The sequence below is a fragment of the Antennarius striatus genome, chromosome 8 (assembly GCF_040054535.1).
Source record: "Antennarius striatus isolate MH-2024 chromosome 8, ASM4005453v1, whole genome shotgun sequence".
NCBI lineage: Eukaryota > Metazoa > Chordata > Actinopteri > Lophiiformes > Antennariidae > Antennarius > Antennarius striatus.
Window position 1 is genome coordinate 2,414,867 of NC_090783.1, and position 20,134 is coordinate 2,435,000.

The 20,134-nt window shown below is 48.1% G+C and overlaps 2 protein-coding genes across 4 annotated transcripts in view; one reads left to right on the forward strand and one right to left on the reverse strand.

Annotated features, from left to right (window-relative positions):
- Window positions 1-449: 449 nt before the first annotated feature.
- On the forward strand, window positions 450-7,430 carry LOC137599737 (beta-1,3-N-acetylglucosaminyltransferase lunatic fringe-like). The gene is made up of 8 exons (XM_068320821.1): window positions 450-928; window positions 3,783-3,831; window positions 4,527-4,629; window positions 4,719-4,872; window positions 5,141-5,226; window positions 5,308-5,467; window positions 5,584-5,669; window positions 6,255-7,430. The coding sequence occupies exons 1-8, from the start codon at window positions 581-583 to the stop codon at window positions 6,319-6,321; spliced, it is 1,053 nt and encodes a 350-aa protein (XP_068176922.1). The 5' UTR covers window positions 450-580; the 3' UTR covers window positions 6,322-7,430.
- A 207-nt stretch (window positions 7,431-7,637) lies between these two features.
- The window catches only part of LOC137599735 (protein tweety homolog 3-like), a 17,140-nt gene continuing 4,643 nt past the window's right edge, over window positions 7,638-20,134 (reverse strand). The window contains exons 3-15 of one of the 3 annotated variants that reach the window (XM_068320818.1): window positions 19,481-19,677; window positions 16,605-16,716; window positions 16,278-16,498; window positions 16,082-16,177; window positions 15,932-16,004; window positions 15,703-15,778; window positions 14,806-14,861; window positions 14,604-14,696; window positions 14,407-14,499; window positions 14,173-14,309; window positions 12,433-12,606; window positions 11,664-11,739; window positions 7,638-10,129 (exon numbers count right to left, since the gene is read on the reverse strand). In XM_068320818.1, the coding sequence (XP_068176919.1) occupies window positions 9,995-10,129; window positions 11,664-11,739; window positions 12,433-12,606; window positions 14,173-14,309; window positions 14,407-14,499; window positions 14,604-14,696; window positions 14,806-14,861; window positions 15,703-15,778; window positions 15,932-16,004; window positions 16,082-16,177; window positions 16,278-16,498; window positions 16,605-16,716; window positions 19,481-19,677 (1,539 nt within the window). In that variant the 3' untranslated portion in view covers window positions 7,638-9,994. Of the gene's footprint in view, window positions 10,130-11,663; window positions 11,740-12,432; window positions 12,607-13,184; window positions 13,762-14,172; window positions 14,310-14,406; window positions 14,500-14,603; window positions 14,697-14,805; window positions 14,862-15,702; window positions 15,779-15,931; window positions 16,005-16,081; window positions 16,178-16,277; window positions 16,499-16,604; window positions 16,717-19,480; window positions 19,678-20,134 lie in introns of those variants that run through there. The other 2 variants (XM_068320819.1, XM_068320820.1) reach the window with 2 other exon arrangements.

Sequence of the window (20,134 nt, forward strand, 5' to 3'; positions counted from 1 at the left end):
AGCCAAACCTCCGTCCAGAGGAACTCCAAGTCGTTTTTCCAACCAGAAACACACAAAAGGTGCTCAGTTATACAACACTACACGTTTTAAGAGATGTCGGATGGTCTTCAGTAGTGCTATACTCGTTCTCATTTAGTTGGCTCAACTGGTTTCCTGTATGTTTGCTTTTTTTTTGTCTCATCTAAATTTAAAAATCCTGATTTAATCATTTAGCTTTATTTTTATCAGGTCTCGTGTCATCTTGTGGCTCCAATCCTTCATTCTAAAGTTATTTCTGTCTTCTAAATGCCCATTAATTAAGTTTCCTGACATGCGGATGTTGACTCCGCCCCTTTGCTAATCATCCCCGCCCATTTCGGGAACGCTCCGACCTGCTATTGGTGCAGAAATTGGCCCGTCCTGCCCCACTTGGTGGGGTTTGTGACGTCACAGGGGTGACTTAAAGCTGTCACACGGCGGGAGGTCAAGCTCAAACCCCAGCCGTGTCCTCCGTGTGGGGATGCTCTGAAGCCCACGCAGACTTTATTTCGGATGTGCGTCCCTCCATGCGCGCATCTGGAGCTCCAGCCGCTCCGTCACGATGTGGAAACCCTCCAGCGGATCAGCGAACCCCGTCGGTCCCGCCGCCGCCTCCGCCGTCACCTGCCTGCTGGTGACCGTGATGCTGGTGGTCACCGTGGAACACCCCAGCGAAGACCCGGTGGAGCCCCCCGGTGATGATGGGACGAGCGGAAAACTTTTCTCCGCGTACTTTAGGAGACTGACGCGGGAGAGGAGAGCGACGCGCACCGGGAGAAGCGCGCCCCGTGCGCCCGTGGAGCGTCTCTCCGCCGACGATCTGTTCATAGCGGTGAAAACCACCGGGAGATATCACCGGCAGAGGCTGGAGCTCCAGCTGGACACTTGGATCTCCAGGAATATGCAACAGGTGAGGGGACGTGAACGCAACACTTCTGTAGATACTGGATTTTTATTTATAGGGCAAATCATCCTGAAAAGACGCAGCCTGCATGCGTGTAGAAATCAGTCATCCTACTCAGAATAAAGAGTAAAGGCGTCTGCATGAACTTTTAATTTACTTGAGGTCTTGCTTTTGAACTTTTAAAGAGAAACTATTTCATTCCCAGACCTCAAATGCGCATAAACTGTGTTTATGCGCATTTATTCTAGCCTGACTAGAATAAAGTTTTCCCTCTCGTCTTGTCTGTGTAGGTTCTCAATTATCCAGGTCACGGTTATTCAAAACTGTTTAAATTAATCCACTGGACTTTAAGAAGTTTTATTGACTTTTTAGGGGGGGGGGGGGGGGGGGCAAGAGGCCAGCCACACTGATGTTAATGTATTGACACATTGACACAGTGGGTGAGGAGGGAAGGGGGTAGAGAAAACACCCCAGTCACAGCTTTTATTAACACTACAGATCCAACAAACCACTTGACATGCAGAAACTCTAAAAAATTCTAAATCTGTTTAATCCTTGAGAAACTGGAGCGTCTGACTCAGCGATGGAGCTTTAGCCCTGAAACACATGGATCTGTGGTGAACTGCACCCAACGGCTTCAAAGCCCGTAATGGGACGCAGCCGTGACCGCGGCGCGAGCAGCGGCGGGTCTGATTCCCATCTGAACCTCAGTGAACTTGTCTCATCTCCACTGTTGACATGTAAATAGGAGTTGGTGTGGGAGGGGGTTGGAGGTTGGGGTGGGGGGCAGACTCAGCTGATGTGTGTCTGACACATTCCTGAGACTGCTCTCACGGATATGTGTGTGTGTGTCTGTTTATGTGTGTGAGAAACTACCTGTTTTCCCACACACACCTCCGCTCCGCAGGACTGCTGACTCATGGAAACACACGTTTCTCACAGCCGTCGCTGCGACGGACTCGGACGTCCTGGGAACTCGCCAGATTAGTTCTCATGGGAAGTTCAAGACGTGTCTCAGGCGCTCCTGTTTGTTTCCTGTAAGACACAACTCTTGGTGATTCATCCACCACCACCACCACCACCACCCCATACACGCTAACAAGAGGCCAAATGATCTCCAGAGGCTTTTAAAAAAGAAAAAACCCCAGGCTGACATGAACACACAGCTGGCCGGACTTGCCCTCCAACACGTCCAGCGATGGGATCACATCGGGCTTCCGACCCCGATAGATTTACGACCGAATTTGTACGACATGGCAAGAGATTTGCAAAGTGGAATCCCTCTCTCAGCTCGGGTGGTTCGTTCAGGCCTCGAAGCTTGAATTAAGAACCCGGCAAATTTAGAAGGAGGTCATTATATCGATTGTTTTTGGCATCAAGTCGTCTGCAGTCCCATTAATGCATGCATGTTTAAATCAAAAGAGTCTTGGCGTCCTTCCAGCTGTTTTTCTGCCAGTGGGGCATCGATCTGCTGACCTGATGGTGCTTCCAGGCTTTTCATACACAGAATGAAGGAATTATTGACTTCCAGACCGCAGGGTGCAATTTGTTTGAAACAAATTAAATGACTAGATTTCATTATTAAGTGGATTCTGGAACACACTCCACCTAAAAGCTGTTAAAACAATGGTTTAATTGTATGTTACCATGGTGACTTGAAAACATTTACAGACCTAATGTGCCCAAAGTTTTTTAAATGAATAATAGTATTTAAGCTTTGCTCCATTGAGGTCACCACCAATGGTATGAGATTTAGAGATGGAATGAGATAAATTGTCGTGTAACCTTTCACATTCATGGTCACCAGAGGAATCGTTGCACCATTCGTGGTCCTTTTCATTTTTTTTCATCTTACTTTATCATCAGCTCAAATTTAAATCTGTAAAATACTTAAATACCTCATTCAAAAAGTTTCCTTTAGCCTCATCTGGGCTTTGTTTTTATCGCAAATTAGCAACCATGCTAAAGAAAGACGGTGAGGTGCTAGCATGGCTGTAAATTCTAGGACCTATTTTGTCTTCTTGTGTCATGTGAGCACCTATTTGGTGCGTAATATTTGAAATAAGACTTTTCAGGCTCATCAAAAGTCATCTGAGGTGTGCAGATGCTGGTGGTGGTGGCGGTGGCTGATGACTCTGCAGAGCCTGATGCTCATGCAATGATTAAATAGGTGCTACTGGCAGCACGAATGAATTTAAGGAATGTTATTTAGGAATGCAAAAGCTATTTGCTAACAGTGAAGGCGCGTCGCTATGCTACTGGATTAATGTCACCAGATGAGATGAGGAAAGCCGACGCCTCCAGATAATGACAACAGGAAGTTCCCTCTGAGCTGTTGTGAGAGGTGTGAATGACAGGACGGCATGAGAAATAAACCTAAACGCTGTCCAGCCGGTTTAAACTGGCACAAAAAGACACGGAACACAACAAAAACAACAAGTAAACACAAACAACAAATAAATAATAACTTATTTACTTGGGAAACTAGTGCTCCAACTTATTTTGCTGGAGCTTCAGTATTTAATTCCAGTGGAAAGAAAGTGGGGGGGGGGCGTTGACGTGGTCTTCCTGAGTGCGCGGTGACCTTCGACCCCGTCACTCACCGCATAAACGCCCCATGAACCAGCTGCTCTGCTGCTGATAGACGAGAAGCTGGCCTCGGCTCTGCCTTCCATCCACCGCCGCCGCCACCTCCTCTGCGTGACCGAGGAAACAGGTGGAGCCTCACCTGATCGTAAACAACCAATGACGGCGGAGCGGCGTGGAGCCCCGGGGGCCGCTGGCGTTTTTGTTTCCACACTAAAAGCGCCGCAGGAATAACACGAACCATGTGTGTGTGTGTGTGTGTTTTTTTCCATAGACGTATGTGTTCAGCGACGGAGAGGACGAGAAGCTGAGGAAAAGGATGGGTGAGACACACACACACACACACACACACATACACACACACACAGCCGTTCTGCTGACTCGTTATCTGCAGGGAAGCAGGAAGCGGGCTGCTGACGGGGCGTTAGTGCCAGGATGTGTGTTGGTTTTAATGGACAGGCCTTTCCTCGCCTCACTCATGGAACTGTTTTGACGCCGGTGACGGTTTTCTCCTCGCCATCGGACAGATTGTATGAGTCGCTGGAGAAAGACGCACAATGAGAAAGTTTCCAGACGTCCAGCGACGGCGAATGCAATGATAACAATATTTCCTGCTGTTGAATTTTAAATATTTAGTTGAGTTTATTCTTATAATAAACATTTTTCTTCTCTTCTGCCCCATATTTTTTTTCCAAAGTTCCATTTTTATCTTATAAAATACCTTTTTCTTGTCTTGCGATGTTTAAAATTTAAAATTCCAACATTATTTTTGATATTACGGCTTTAATCGTTATTTTTTATTTAAAAATTTTTCTGATGAAATAACTTTTTTTCTTGTCTTGCGATGTTTAAATGTAATATTTCAACATTATTTTTGTGATATTATGACTTTAATCTTGTCATATTTTATTATTCCACCTGGGAAATTGGAAAAGACATCAAAGTATTAATCCTCTGGGAACCATAAATGTCTGTCAGAGTTGATGAAGATTGTTTTTTTTTATTGATTGATTATCAGGAGCTCACCTGATCAACACCAACTGTTCAGCGGCCCACACCCATCAGGCCCTGTCCTGTAAAATGGCTTTGGAATACGATACGTTCATTAAATCTGGCAAGAAGTAAGACACACACACACTAACTCACACACACACACACACACACACACACACACACAGAGCCTGATCCTGACCGTGAGCCTCTGCTGCAGGTGGTTCTGTCACGTTGATGATGATAACTACCTAAACGTCGCCGCCCTGCTGAAGCTGCTGTCACACTACAGCCACACTCAGGACGTCTACATCGGCCGGCCGAGCCTCGAACGCCCCATCGAAGCCGCAGACGGGCCGGACTCGGCTGGGACGGTAAAGTTAAAGTTAAATTAAATCATTATAGGAGGTTTATCTTCAGGATGTAAGTTCAGGAGCGGATGACCTGAATCAGTCTGCAGATTTTTATTCTATTTTTTTAATCCATAAAGTTTGATGCAAATTAATTGTTAGAATTTCTTTCAACCTGCAATGGATGAAGAATGCATAAAGATGACAATGATACACATGTGGATTAAGCTCTTTTATAATGTGTGTTTGCATGTGTGTGTGTGTGTGTGTGTGTGTGTGTGTGTGTGTGCAGACGCCGGTGCGTTTCTGGTTCGCCACCGGAGGAGCCGGGTTCTGTCTGAGCCGAGGCGTCGCTCTCAAGATGAAGCCCTGGGCGAGGTGAGGCTTCAGTTACACGACCCAATGAGACGTTTGAGGCGCTGTTTCGCTCGTGTCGTGACGTCCTCTTCCTCCACGCAGCGACGGCGCCTTCATGGCGACGGCCGAGAGCATCCGTCTCCCGGACGACTGCGCCGTGGGTTACATCGTGGAGGCGCTGCTCGGCGTGAGCCTCATCCGCTCGGCGCTGTTCCACTCGCACCTGGAAAACCTGGGATTGGTTTCAGACGTACGCAGCCAGGTACGCACACACACTCTATCTCACACACACACACACACACACACACACACACACACACACACACACACACACACACACACACTGTCTCAACTGCTTGTGTTGGTGTTGTCCTCTAGGTGACGTTGAGCTACGGGAAAGTGGAAAACCGGAGAAATATCGTCAACGTGAAAGGAACATTTTCAATAAAAGAAGACCCAACAAGGTAAAATTCATCTTTATCAATCAATCATTGCAGGTTTTAGCTGCAGTATTGACTCGTCTACGTATTTGTGCTACATGTTGATCAAGAACAGGATGAGAAAACTTTTTATTTGGTGTGATATTCACAGGAGCACAAAACAAATAAGAATACAACTCTGATCTTATCTTTTTGTCTTCCTGGCTCTAAAGGGATTTATTTGTCATTTGTCTGCTTTCCCTTCTTTGTTCTGCGTTCTCCTCTGGTCAGTAAACGCCTCATTGTGTGCGTTCTTTCTGCAGTAGAACACGCTGTCTTGTATTTTTGTGTGTTTCAGGAAAGCTTTATCAACTCGTGCAGCGTGTGTCCTGACAGTTGGTCTTGTTGGGAATGTTTTACTATGACAAGCTTCCTGGTTTTGTTCATTGTGTGTGTGTGTGTGTGTGTGTGTGTGTGTGTGTGTGTGTGTGTGTGTGTGTGTGTGTGTGCGTGCGTGCGTGCGTGCGTGCGTGTGTGTGTGTGTGTGATCTGATTGTGTCCAGTTTTATTTTGAAATGCCCAGCTGGCAGCTTCCAGGCATTGTGATGCTCATTTCCGTGTCTTTCTCAGGTTCAGGTCGGTCCATTGTCTGCTGTACCCAGACACTCCTTGGTGCCACGGCCCCCAGCGACCGTAGCAACCGTCCCGGAGACCGACGGAGGACCTGTCCGCATCCACCCAGCTTCCTCAGCTGATGGAGGGATGGAGGAGTGAAGACTCTCTGCTGCCACCTTCTGGCTCCAGCAGGAACATCCATCGAGCAGGAAGCGAGAGAAGAAGTTAAAACATCTCCGCTTCACGCTGAACTTTCTCATCCGTCATCCTCAACTTCCCTGATGGTTTCAGATCCTCTGTGTTAGCTTCTAAATGCTAACCTTAGCATGTCACGCTAATCCTGGTGAAGCCGTAGCTACAGTGAAGTCTGTGACGTTAGGTCCGGATGAGATGGGACGTTTTCTATGAATTTATGATGAACTGGCGACCCGTTTAGGGGGCGACCCGCCTCCTTTAAGGTGCTTTTATTGAACCCAGACTTCTGGTGTTTTTTCCTCTCTCTCTGAAGCACCACTATCATAATGAAGGAGCACTTTGTAGAAAAAAAAAAAACCGAGAGATTGATGTTTGCACTTATCTGTTCTCATGATTGGCGCTGTGGCCTCACAGCAAGACGCTCCTTGGATTTGAGTCCTTTCTGTTCTCCCCATGCCTGAGAGGGTTCTTTCCGGGGGTTCCTCGCCTCCAAAAACATGCAATTTAACTGAATTGATCAATTCTAAATTGTCCGTAGGTGCGACTGTGCGTGAGTCATGTGGCTCCACGATATGCTGGCGACACGTCCGAGTGTTCCCCGCCACTCGCCGGTAGCTGGGACTGTCCCCTGTAGAACCGTGGCTGAAGACATTTCAGTTTGCATCCAGGTGCGACACTTCCAACGTATTTCCATGAAGCCGTAAAAAAGTCTCACAAAGGAATCAAATGGGTGCATTTTCCCAGAACCACTTGCTCCAAACTCTTTGTGTTACAAATATGGACGTCACTGTATTTATCCATTTGAATCTACAGCATATGTGTGTCCCCTCTGAGGTTTTATGTTAAAGTGACTCACGTTGAGTCGTCGTCGATCTTTGCGGTGATGGATGAGAATCCGACTTCGTCCCTTCTTTCTACAAGTTTATAATGATGTTCTCTCTCCAGTATCTGGACTGTGTGGAGACTTAAATAAATAAAAATCAATGAGTCAAATAAGTGATAATTGACACTGTGTTGACCTTTAACCCCTGTCTGGAATCTGATTAGAAGTATTTCTTGTATTTTAGGGATTTGGCACGTCTCTTTTACTGCGTCACGGTAAAACTTGTTTTATAATGTTTATTATGGTGCAGAGCATGAATAAAATATTAATATGTCACAGGACAAACATCCTTCGCGTATATAGAGAACCAAGAGGCTCGGTCAGTATGTTAAAGTCGATTTAATTCCTTTTTTTTTTTTTTTTAAACATTTATTCCAGGCTGAATGATATCATCACCACAGTTTTGACATGTACATCATTAATATCTTAGTTAAACCATCAGAAAATAAAAACAACCATAGAAAACATTGTTTATCCGTCACATCTGGACGCAGGTGTGTTTTGACATCCTGTAAAATCCCATCGCAAATATCCGATATCGATCCCTCAACAGGTTTTCTGATCGGCTCAAGAGCATCCCAACAGGAAGTCAAACACGACTTGGCGTCAGGTGGGCGGACGACACTGGAATAGATTTATTAAAACATTGCAAGACAGAGAGTCATTCACCATTAATAAGAGAGGAAAAACACTGCTCTTGCCTTAGTTCTCCTACAAAACAGCTAGCTAGTATTTTATCGTTAAAGTTTGAGTTTTGCAAGACAGTAAAATAAAATTTAAAAAAAAAAAAATCAAGTGATATGAAGTGTTGTAAGAGTTTAAAAATATGAAAGGCCATTAATCAGTGACGAGTCCCACAGATTTTTCTTCATTTGCATCCGTGGTGCAAATAACACTAAATAGGTAGCATTGTTACCATAATACCGACTTTATTTTTTTATCTTTTATTTCTAAAATCACACATGTAAGATTGTCTCGCTAAAACGAGAAGTGGTCATTGATTATTAATCACATATTAAAATGCTGTACAGGAATGGAGGCTGACTAACGGGGGTTTCCTACCTACGACGTCACCCGTCGCCTGATGACGTCATCGCTGCTGGAGTGGGCGGGGCTTCCACGGGGGAAATTGGAGGGGAGGGAATGTGGGTGTGTCTATAGCGTGAGAGCATGCACGGCATCTGTGTGGAAATGATTTAGGCTAGATAGGCCGCCGCCCCCCCCACAACCGCTGGCTGCCGGCTACACACACACACACACACACACACACACACAGATCACTGAACCTACACACTGGAACACTGAGATAGAGCGACAGCCAATCACGCTGCAGCGATGTCACACACACACACACACACACACACGGGGTTCACAAATACAGCTTCTATACACTGTACAGAGTTTTATAGAAGAAGGTGTGTGTGTGGGGGTGGGGGGGGACACTGGCAGTGTCCCAGGAGGTTTGAGAAGAAATTGTGCTTGAGGATAACAAAAAAAGAAAATTTGACCCCAGGGGTCAACCCGGGGTCACCAGTTAACAAAATAAAAGCACAGGAATGAAGAAATAAGAGCATACAACGGAATATTAGTTGGTCACAGTATCACATCCTGAAATTCAGCTCATGATAAAAACATTAAACGTAAATCAGGGACGCGTTTTCTTTTTTTTTTTCCAGGTTTCAGGACACAGCTTCCATTTATTAATGATGGAAAGATAATTTTTTTTAAGGATCTTCTTTTTTTTTTTTCCTGATCACATCCCTGAATGAAAACGAATGATTAAAAATTAAAAAAATAAAATTAAAAAAAAACAACTTGTTTTCCACTCCTCAGCCGTGAGCGTCTCCCTCTGGGGACGTCCGGGGTTTCGTAGCACCAGGCGAACGCGTCGTTTTCCTTTTTCCGTCCTGTCGTTTCCGTTCCGTCAGAATTTAGTCAAAACAAAAACTAAAAAAAAACAAAAATTAAGAAAGTTCTTTCTTTCCCTCTCTCGGAGGCGACAGAATCAGGCATCCCTCGTTAGAGTTTTTTTGGCACGGGTTGGGCCTCCTTGTGTTCCCCTTGTCTCTCAATCCGATTCCCAAAATCCCGTCCGGAATTCCCGGCACGTAAACAAATCCGGACAAAGTTTTTCCAGCCATTCAAGTCTGAGACGACGTTAAAGAGAAAGAGAATGTCGATGCGTTTGTTACCGTTTCTATCTATAAACATGGCTTTCTGATTTCTGATTGGCGGGCTGAGCTCGGCCAAGTCGGCGTGTTTTTGATGATACAGCAAACGTTTCCATGACGATCACGCAGAACAGCACATTAACCATGATGCAACGGTCTATCGCGAGATCGGAGAGAAGCAAACATATTTACAGCTCTGTACAGCGAGTGTGTGTGTGTGTGTACGTGTATGTGTGTGTGTGTGTGTGTGTGTATGTGTGTGTGTGTGTTTGTGTGGTGGGAGTGGCCAATTGCCTCCACTAGGGGGTAGCGTATTCATCCCAGTGGAGGAGCAGGGAGAAGGAGAGGCTCTGGCTGCTATGCATTGTGGGTATGTGTGGCGTTGGACTGCCGGGCTGGTCGTCGCTGAGGTGTTTGGTTGTGTCGGGTGAACAAACGGGGTCCTGTGGGGGCGCTGGATCCGGCCCCCCGGCGGCGCTGACATGGGCGGGTTGGAGGTCTGCCCTCTAGTGGACGGAGGACTGGGGGCGGGCGGTGGGGTGGGGCCGGCTGGCCGGGTCCAGCTGGTCGTTGGGGACGGAACGGCGGTTCTGGTCCGGGCGGTTGGTGGCGAGGTACTTGGCTCTCATACTGGAGGTGTACTGAAGGGGCGGGGGGGCACAGGGAGAGAGGGAGGGGGGGGGGGGGAAAGAAGTTGGTGGAGGAGAAAACCAGAGAAACGAGAGACTGTTAAAGAAAGAAGAAGAAGAAGGACGGGTAAAGACGACAAGACAGACAGATAGACAGACAGACAGGTAGGTAAATAGATAGATAGATAGATAGATATAGATAGATAGATAGATAGATAGATAGATAGATAGATAGATAGATAGATAGATAGATAGATAGATAGATAGATAGATAGATAGATAGATAGATAGATAGATAGATAGATAGATAGATAGATTAATAGATAGACAGACCTATAGATAGACAAAGAGATGACAGATAGAATCAGACAGATAGACAGACCGACAGACAGACAAATACAGTAGATAGACAGAGCAACAGATAGACAGACATAGATAGATAGACAGACAGAGAGATAGACAGATAGAATCAGACGGATAGACAGACAGATCTTTGACCAGTCATTTGGGACAGCCGGGAGCTTTGATTAAACAGTCAATCGTTCCGGGACATCTGATTGGTTGTTACAGTAAACAGGTGATCTTTTGGTCAGTGGGTGGAGTTAGTGCTCTAGTTCTGATGTAGTAGGTTAGCCTGGTATGAGTTAGTGGTCTCTGAGCTACTTCCTGTCCAGGGTTGTCTGGTTTCCGGGTCAGACTTTGATGTCAGGGGTTCAGTCTGACCGTGGAGGAGGGGGGGGGGCAGGGGCAGGGGGGCAACATGTGCTCCTGTGACCCTTTAATGGTGAGAGGTGATGGGGCACAGAAACAGAGGACACACACCTCGACAAGAAGATGCACACAAAGACACACTGTGGGGACAGGGGAGAGAAGGAACTTTGGAGGTTTGGGCTCGAGGTTTAGTGTTGAACTGGCGAGTTACGGAGCTAGCAGTCCATCCCATAAATCCATCCCAATCTGACTTCCTGTGAGTATCGTAGCCCCACAACCACAGGCCCAGCAGCGCCTCGTCAACACCGGGACAGGACAGCCCCCCCATTGGTCCAAAGACCTCAAACAGGAAGTGCGTCTTTTGGTGTTTGAGTGAAACCTTGGGGCACTACGGTGGTAAATATCCAAAACGTTCCTTACAAGATCGACACGTCTCCACCAGACTTTGTTTGTTTGTTTGTTTACATCAGAAATAGAGAACAACTTTGACCCAACGGCTCCACCTATCAGAAGACACGACTCTCTCTTTTTGATGCGAGTGCGAATCCCAGGCTGCCAAAATGACCTTCAGAGAGAGAGAGACGCTCTGTGATCGCCGTCTAGTTGGAACACAGAGCTGGACTGCTGTGGGGGTGTGGGGGGGTCAGGGGTCGGGGACTACCTTCCAATAACCACACCCACAACTTAGCAGTCCGTTAATGGACGCCGTCAGTTCTTCATTATAATCTACAGTTAGAAAGAGTTGCCTTTTCGGCTCTTGAAATGTTTCCCCGGCTGCCTGATGGGTATTGGAAGGTAATGGAGGGAGAGTGTGTTCTATAAAGTGTGCACTTACAGAGGGTGGAGGGGACTCCCTGCCAATCAGGGGGGTGTTCTCACACCGAGGGTTCTGAAAGTTTGCGTTCTGGCTCCTGCATTATAGAATAAAGAGTTACTGCATGGAACGCCGCCACCTGGAGGTCAGATGATGAACTGGTCGTCGAACCACTAGGGGTACCTGGGCTAGCTGCTAGCGTAGCGCCACTAACATAGTCCTAGCATGTTAGCATTGCTTCTGAAAACTGAACAAAGACTATCTAGTCAAGGGGTGTCAAACTCATTTCCACCAAGGGGCCACATGGCTGTCCTTAAAGGGCCACATGTAACTTAAAAATATAACTAACTAAATGTAATAATCTAAGTTACAAACATTACATTTACACAGAAAAAAATATGTTTTTATTTATTTCTAGACACTCTTAACTTTTTCTGCTCTCGCGGGCCACATTGAATGATGTGGAGGGCCACATTTGGCCCGCGGGCCTTGAGTTTGAAACATGTGATCTAGTGGAGGATAATAAAGGAATGAAACCCCTTCAAAGGTCCGAAATGAAACTTATCATCATGACTTTTATTTTCTAGTTTCTTATGCCTTCCTTTAGCATTGTTAGCATCATTAGCTCACATAAACAGACACCTCACATATTGGCTGCTTCCCTTTGGGGAGCTGCAGCAGAGTCAAAATGGAGAGCTTAAATGATAAATCCTGTCGCTACGCCGCTGGTCGAGGTCCCCCGGGGGGCCCCCACAAGCTTCATTCAGCTAACTCACAGGCGCTAACTCACATGTATTCAGTGACGGGGGCATTGCTGACGGTGTGGGCCGTAGCGGGCAGGCTAGCCTCGCTACCGTAGCTGGAGCCACAGCTGTAGAGACTGGGCATGTGAACGCGGTACAGGTTATCGTGCACGCCGCCGCGAGAGGCGCCCGACTCGTCCTCGCCGTCCTCCTCATCCGTCCTTGAATTGGTCAGGGGTTAAGGGGGGGGGCACGAGAGGGCACGATGGGTAAGGTAGGGGGGTAGGGGGGGGGAGCAGAGGGGAGGGAGATCCAAGAGAGACAACAGAGTGTAAACAAGTGGTTGAAGAGGAAGTTAAGGGGGGGGGGGGGTAAAGGGGGAGGGAGGAGGGGGGGTACTTGCACTATGTGGCCTCTGATACAAAAGCTGGGGTAAGGCCATGCCTTCAGCCCCCCAAGCATAGGAACCAGAAGAAAAGGAACAAAGGGCAGCATTCATCTACAAATCAGCCCCCACTACAGTACAGGTCTCAGATATTACTGCACGGCCCCCCCCCAGCGACGCCACCCACTGGGCTCTTGTGGCGCACTCGTCACAGATGTTCTCATCATACACAGGAACATGCAGTCGTTTTTCCGTCATGCAGCCCCCCCCCCCCCCCCCCCCCCCCCCCCCCCCCGCCTGATCAATACTGATTGCTTCATCCTAACCCAATCAGGCTTCGCGTCTCTTCATGCATTCCTTGAGTGCTCCATGAAACTTAAAGCAAAGAGAAAAAATATATATAATATGGCTGGTTTGGGCAAAAACCATTTTTCAGACATAAGATGGTCAAAAAAAATGTCAAGAAAAATAAAATAAAATAAAAAAAACGTCCAGCAAACTTAACAGGATGAGGCGCTAAATAAGATTTTGTGCTGATTTGGAAGTTGGATCATCCTGGGTCACACACAGAGAACAAGACCCTGTTGTTACCACTACTCTTCTTTTATTTTCTTCCATTAAAGTTGTTTTATCAGAGGGAGGAAGAGCATTTTTTGATTCAACATAAAGGAGGAGCTGCTGCACCATCTGTCCAGCAGGGGGCGATGTTTCGCTCCAACAGATCAGACAGACTCCCGTCTGCAGGTCTCAATAAGCAACCAGTCCCAGGAGCAGTTGAGTTATTGATTATTTATTAGCACCTGCTGGGCCGTACTTCACCAAAATACAAGATTTGAACTCCACTTTTACATCACAGAGATGAGTCATGGTTTAAATCTGTCGTTGGTGGACAGTCTGGAGCGCCTGACGGTGATTTCACCAGATTTTTTTAAAATTGATTTATTTCTGGATGTTAGACCATAGGGTCGGCTTCGATTTCCGCCATCACTCGCTGAAGCCCAAAGCATTTCCAAATCAGGACGGGAGGGGGGAGAGGAGGAAAGGATGGAACAGAAGGAGGAAGTAGGACACATTAAAAAAAAACAAAAAAAAACGTGGTAATGGACGATCTAACACAGGGATGGTGTCCCCAGGAAATGAAAATGAAAACGGGCGAACAGTAAAAAATAAAGGAACCTCGAAGGAAGTCAGATGGATGCAAAGACAGGCAGGAATACGTAGGGTTAAACAGCTTTAGGAGGCAAACACACTTAAAGAACGACATGCGTGGGATTTCTTTAAGGGTCTTTCCAGATTGTTCGGGTTCTAGAATCAAATCTGCTTCCATGTTTGATGTTAGTGCAGGAGGTTAAAGGTTACGGTGTGGGGCGCTCGCATCACCAAGTGCGAGTGTGTGCGTTACCTCTTGCCGGGCCAGGTGTGTGGAACGCTGCACACGATGGAGGAGAACATCAGGGCGGTGACGAAGGAGAAGAGGACCAGGTAGATGAGACCCTCCACGCCGTCGTAGCACAGCCCGGTCAGCGCCTGGACGTAATCCTGGACGGACGGCGAGGAGACGAGTCAAGGACGCGAGTCGTGGGGATTTTTCTGACGCAAAACTACCCCCCCTCCAAGAAAAAAACCCTTGTCTCACCATGTGCAGGCTGCGACAGTCGACCAGGGCGGTCAGCTGGTGGAGGCCCACCTCGGTGGAGTTCAGGACAGACTGGATTTGCTCGAGATTCTCCTGCAAGGGCGAAGCGAGACGTACGATCAGATACAGACATCCAGCTTCTATCAGCATCCACGGATGCGGCGCACACACACACACACACACACACACACACACACCTTGGTGTTGGCGAAATCACGTGTGGCTGATCGCAGCAGCTCGGCGACGTCGTCCTGCATCTCCACCAACGCTTTGTGGCTTCCTGACAGCCTCTTTAGGGAGACACAAACGGGCTTTTTGGTTATTTATGCACTTGTTTCATGTAACCTGATGCAACCAGAGAAATGCATTCAGAAAGAGCCCAAAAGGGGGCGGAGTTACCTGTTGGAAGGGGTTGACCTGGCCGGAGCTGCACCTCAGGTAATACTGCAGGATGTCTGGAAATGTGCCGACACGACAGACGCACGTTAAAAAGAATCACGCGTACGGTGCAGGATGTGAGGGGGTTTATGGGTCATTTGACAGGTCGGGGCGGGGGGGACTTAAATGTGACATATAATACCATCACACATCACACAGAATGCGTGACAGGTGAACTACATAACATCACGCCACAGCCTGGTTTAACCTATCGGCCAATCAGATTCATTTATTTGTTTATTAAGGGGGAAAGACCGGCATCCTGGACCAATCAGGATCAATTTAACCCCTGGCTATAGGTGGAAGGAGAACCATCAATATCTGTAAATGTGTGTGTTTGTTCATGTGTGTGTGAATCTGAGGTAACATCTGCGCTCTGCAGAGCGGAAACGACCGACAGGCAACAGAACTCATTAGACGAGTGAGAAAGAAGGAATCGAGGGAGGCGGAGGAGGAAGAGGAGGAGGAGCAGCTGAAGGGTGGAGAGCAGGGATGTGTTTATTTTTATTTTCTGTACGTCTGGGACGAGCGAAAGGATTTGCTGAGGCATCGCAGTCTGCAGAGACGCAGGAAGCGCGAACGCTCCGGCGCCGGAGTGTCAGTCAAACACAATTCCCCCATCGGATGCACGAGCACACACACACACACACACACACAAACACACGTGCCTGCTTCTTAAAATAGAAGCAACACGTCAGGGCGAGATCCGACTGTCGGCGTGGAAACGGGAGTCTGGCGATGTTTCTGCTTCTCAAACACCTACAGCATCAGCATGAGAACGACTGATGCTTTTATTTTGAAATGGTTCGTCTTCTAAAGATCTAAAGATGCGAAAACGGAAAAAAACCAATGGCGTACCTTGGTTGATGACGGCGTTTTCTTTGGTTACCCTGGTGACGTAGGCGTCCGGGGAAACGCAAAAGTCGCTGGCCGACTGTGAGGATGGGGTGGGATGGGAGGGGGGGGGGGTGGAAACACGTGACACGTCAGAATACAGTAGCATCTTAACAGACTCGCTCAAGCGGCGGCAAAAGAAAAGGCATTACATCACTGCAGAGCCAGAGGATGTTGCCATGGTTACACTTACAGCAGCAACAGCCAGTTCCAAGCCGAGAGACCCCCAGCTGATGATCAGAGTCAGAACCCCCAGCAGACACACTCTGAAGGACACAAAAAACCCAAAAAATAAACATACGTCTGTAACCGGCCAATCAGAGACGAGGTTGGATCAGCGTACCCAATCAGAGTGCCTCTGGAGTTGCGGATCAGACCGAAGAGAACCAGAAGACAGATGAGGACGTCAAACAGCAGCAGACCCAGGTACCCCAACCACCTGTGGGCGGAGCCAGACGTCAAAGGGTTAAAGGTAGATAGAAATAGAATTAAATAGAAACCGGATCAGAACCACAAAGCGTGGGCGTGTCCCTGCAGACCTGTAGAAGTCAAACGCCTCCGTCTTGCGGGCCAAGTCCTCCAGGGAGACGTCCGTGTTGGCCCAGAAGGGGACGTCGGCCATCAGGCGCACCAGCTCGTCCAGCTGCCCCTGCAGCTTCTGGACGATGGACACGTAGTCCGTCTGCTCCCGGAACGCCGTCTCCAGCTGGGCCAGGTTCTCCTCCACCGTCTGGTTCAAGGCCAGGGCGCTATCCGACACCTGGGGAGGGAACAGGAAACAGGAAACAGGAAACAGGCGTTAGAGAGGTGTTAGATTCTTTAATGGAAGGCGAGAACTAAGTGTAATGAGATAGAGAAGGATGTACCAGCTTCTCCACCCCGGAGACGGTGCGGTTGGCGTGACGGAGAGAATACGCCAGACGGCTGGCTCCGTCGCTGGACTCCCCGTTTCCATAGAAACCTACGGCAATACCGGCGCTGGAAGACGGTAAACAACAATGAGTGTTAATTATTAGTATTAGTATTATTATAACCACCAGATGGCATCACATTAGTCCATACGAATGAAGGAGGGTAATCATCTTTTGTTTTCCTCATCATCACAAACAAAAAAAAATCTGCTGCAGCGATTATCTGCAGTTTCTGAGTCCACCAGCAGGTGGCAGCGCTGAGCGCTGTTCTTCAGTTCACTGTCACTGTTGGCCTGGAGCAAGAACAGAACTACCAGGAATGATTCACACACACGCACACACACACACACACACACACACACACACACACACACACACACACACACACACACACACACACACACACACACAATAATTGGGTCACCAGACCATACTTAATAAGATCCTTCTGGAGCTCTGCTTCCACATTCACACGAGCTTCTTTGCCCCCAGAACCTTTTCTCACCAAACCCTCTTTAACCAGGTTTGCCCCCGCTTTATAACCTCTCGCCCACCCGAAACCACCGCTAACACCACCACCTCCACAGGAATACCCTAAAGACACACACACAAACACACACAAACACACACACATCAACCCTCTCTACCCACCAACTCCCCTGTGATGCTCTTGTTGCGCCCTCCTTCCTCTTTTGTGTGTGTGTGTGTGTGTGTGTGTGTGTGTGTGTGTGTGTGTGTGTGTGTGTGTGTGTGTGTGTGTGAGACGTCTCAGTCCACTCACTAACACCAGGCAGACTGTAAAAGGAAAATTTACAGCCATTATTAGGCCGATTCATTCGAGTCCATTAGCTCCTGAGTGGCTCCGTGTTACAGTGTGGGGTTTTTTTCACGCGCACACGCCTCTGTGCAGCGGTGGGCGTGTGCGCGTCTGAGAGCCTCACCACGGATTTTATTTGTTCGCATGACATAAAACAACAAACACGGAAGCAGACGGGGTTTCCAGCCGGAGCGGGATGGAGATGGATGCAGGCCCGTTAACGCGCTCTGGATATGATTGTTAATGGATTCTTTTATCCGCCCTCCGCCCCCCCCCACCCCCCATCCCCTCATCCTTCCTCTCTCCGACTCACTTCATCCATCCTGCTCTCTGTCGGCCGGTGGGACACCTGAGGCTCCAGCTGAGCCGTAAGTGGAATAAAAGACGACACAAGTTCAGGGGTTAATCCCAACAGATGAGCGACTGAGGAACGGAGCGGGAACGCACCCCCCAGTTATTAAATTATGGCAAACAAAGACTCGCCAGATGCTTCTGATTATCTTACAGTCCCCGGCATCGCTTAAGAACAATAAATCAATAATCATTTTATCGATCCCAGAAGCCGATATGAACGCATTGATAAGAAGAAGAAAAAAACGGAAGTCGGTCAAAGCCGTCGCCGGTCGTCCGTTTGTCTGTCAATCACACCGTTATTTGACCACTGGGAATAGAAGGCAGGGAAAGAACCTGATTGGTCCCTGGAGCGCGCTGAATGAACCTGATTGGTCCACTGGCTCCGCCTCCCTGATCAGATTGGATTCAGTTTTAGAGGAAATATCTGTTCTAGCCCCATCGTGGGAGAAGCTGTGTGATGTCATCGATGTAGTCCAGGTTCACACAGTGAAATAAATTTAAAATATTAGAACTGGTCGGTGATGCGTTCAGGGACCTCACGGTAAAAACGTCTACAACAGGAAACACCTGCAGACAAACGGAGGAAGCCCACATGTGGTGTCAGAAATAAAACATGATGTCATGTTAGATCGTAGAAAAAGAATAACACACACACACACACACACACACACACACACACACACACGTATCAAATATTCAGTAAGGAAATATTATAGCTAATCATAAAATATTAAAGCCTGCAAAAAACACACTTCAGTTCAGCACTGAGTCACGCAATCATACACACACACACACACACACACACACACACACACACCCAGACAGACAACCCCTGACTGTATAATTCATTTCTCGCCTCTGCATCAAATCTGCTTCAGTCTCCATGGCAACCTTTCTAGGCCAGGCAGCAGGCCGAACAGAGAGAAATAATAAATAACGGGGGGGGGGGGTAACAGACGAAGAAAAACAGATGCGATGGAGTAAATGTCAGGAGACGGGGGTTTTGTGCGTTTGTGTGTCAGGAGGAGCAGAGTCCACGCCGCCAATGACCCCGGCAACAATCACCGGGGTGAACGACATCGAGGTGAACGGTCAGACAAACACTGATGGAGGCGTGCAAAGATAGGACCGCCTCCCAGCAGCGGATGTTTCATCTAACCCCCATGGAAGCGCACCCTCGCCGCCACCCCACCACCACCACCCGCCCAAATCCAAAACCACCCCCGTCGTCCACCGCGAGCGCCGCCCACCCTGGTAGATCCCAGGATTTTATTATCTTACCCACGCCGGGGATGGCATTTTCTGCTCGCCTTATCGAAAGCAGCCGTCTTTTTATCGGTTTCCATGGCGACGAGAAACAATGGCTTCCCGTCTGGATCCAGAGCGTCCGATAACCTTCTTCTTTTCTTTCCCTCAAGTTTGGGTTTTCATTTCTTTTATTTGCTTTTTTTAAATTAAAAAAAAAAATATAACGATAAATCTGTTGCCGGGGGCGATCTTGTCTCATCTCAGGTTTCATTCATTTTATTTGCATCCCGGGCAGAAAAAAGGAATCTGATGGTTGGAAAGCATTCAATTTGATCCTAAATATGCATTTGTGTGTGTTTGTGTGTGTGTGTGTGGGGGGGGCGTGAGGATATGGGGTGGGGCAACCTCTCACCTGCACACCAGCGTGGCGATGATGACGCACCAGGCGGTGCAGCAGCAGTCGGCGCTCGGCTGCTGGCCGTGCGAATGGGAGTGCGAGGAATCGTCGCGTTTGCGCCGCCGGCAGCAGAGCCAGAAGGAGTAGAAGAGGAGGAAGAGGAGGTCCAGACCCAGGCAGAGCAAAGCCGCGGCGCCCAGAAGCAGGACCGACTGGGGGGGGGGGGGGGGGGAGAAAAAAAACCGTTAAAACACCTCGACAACAAGCTGTTAAAATGGAAGGGAAGAGGGATGAAAGTGGGGGGTTATATTTGGAACAAAAAACAAGATGTGAAGGAAAAAAGGAGCGACGCCGAGCTAAAAATGGAGAAAACGCGGCGATGAGGTCTGTGAGATCTTTTTTTAATTATAGCGCGCGGCCCGTCTTCGCTGGGGTGTCTGGAAAAGTCGTTGTGCAACAAAGAGCGAGGAGACAAAAGGCCCCCGGCTCGCCCCGAAAAAAAAAAAAAACCCCACCACCTGCCAGGCGGAGGAATTTACCGCAGGGCGGACCGACGGGGTGGATGATGACGACACGAGGGCGTCACACACTTCCTGTCGGCTAAAAAACAGTGACCCCCCCCCCTCCCTCCTCACTTCTCACCCCCAATTTGGTTGCTAAGCGCTAAAA

Coding starts and splice junctions, on each gene's coding strand:
- LOC137599737 (XM_068320821.1), top strand. CDS start 581: ATGTGGAAACCCTCCAGCGGATCAGCGAACCCCGTCGGTCCCGCCGCC. Junction 929..3,782: donor TCTCCAGGAATATGCAACAG/GTGAGGGGACGT, acceptor TTTTTTCCATAG/ACGTATGTGTTCAGCGACGG. Junction 5,468..5,583: donor TTTCAGACGTACGCAGCCAG/GTACGCACACAC, acceptor GTTGTCCTCTAG/GTGACGTTGAGCTACGGGAA.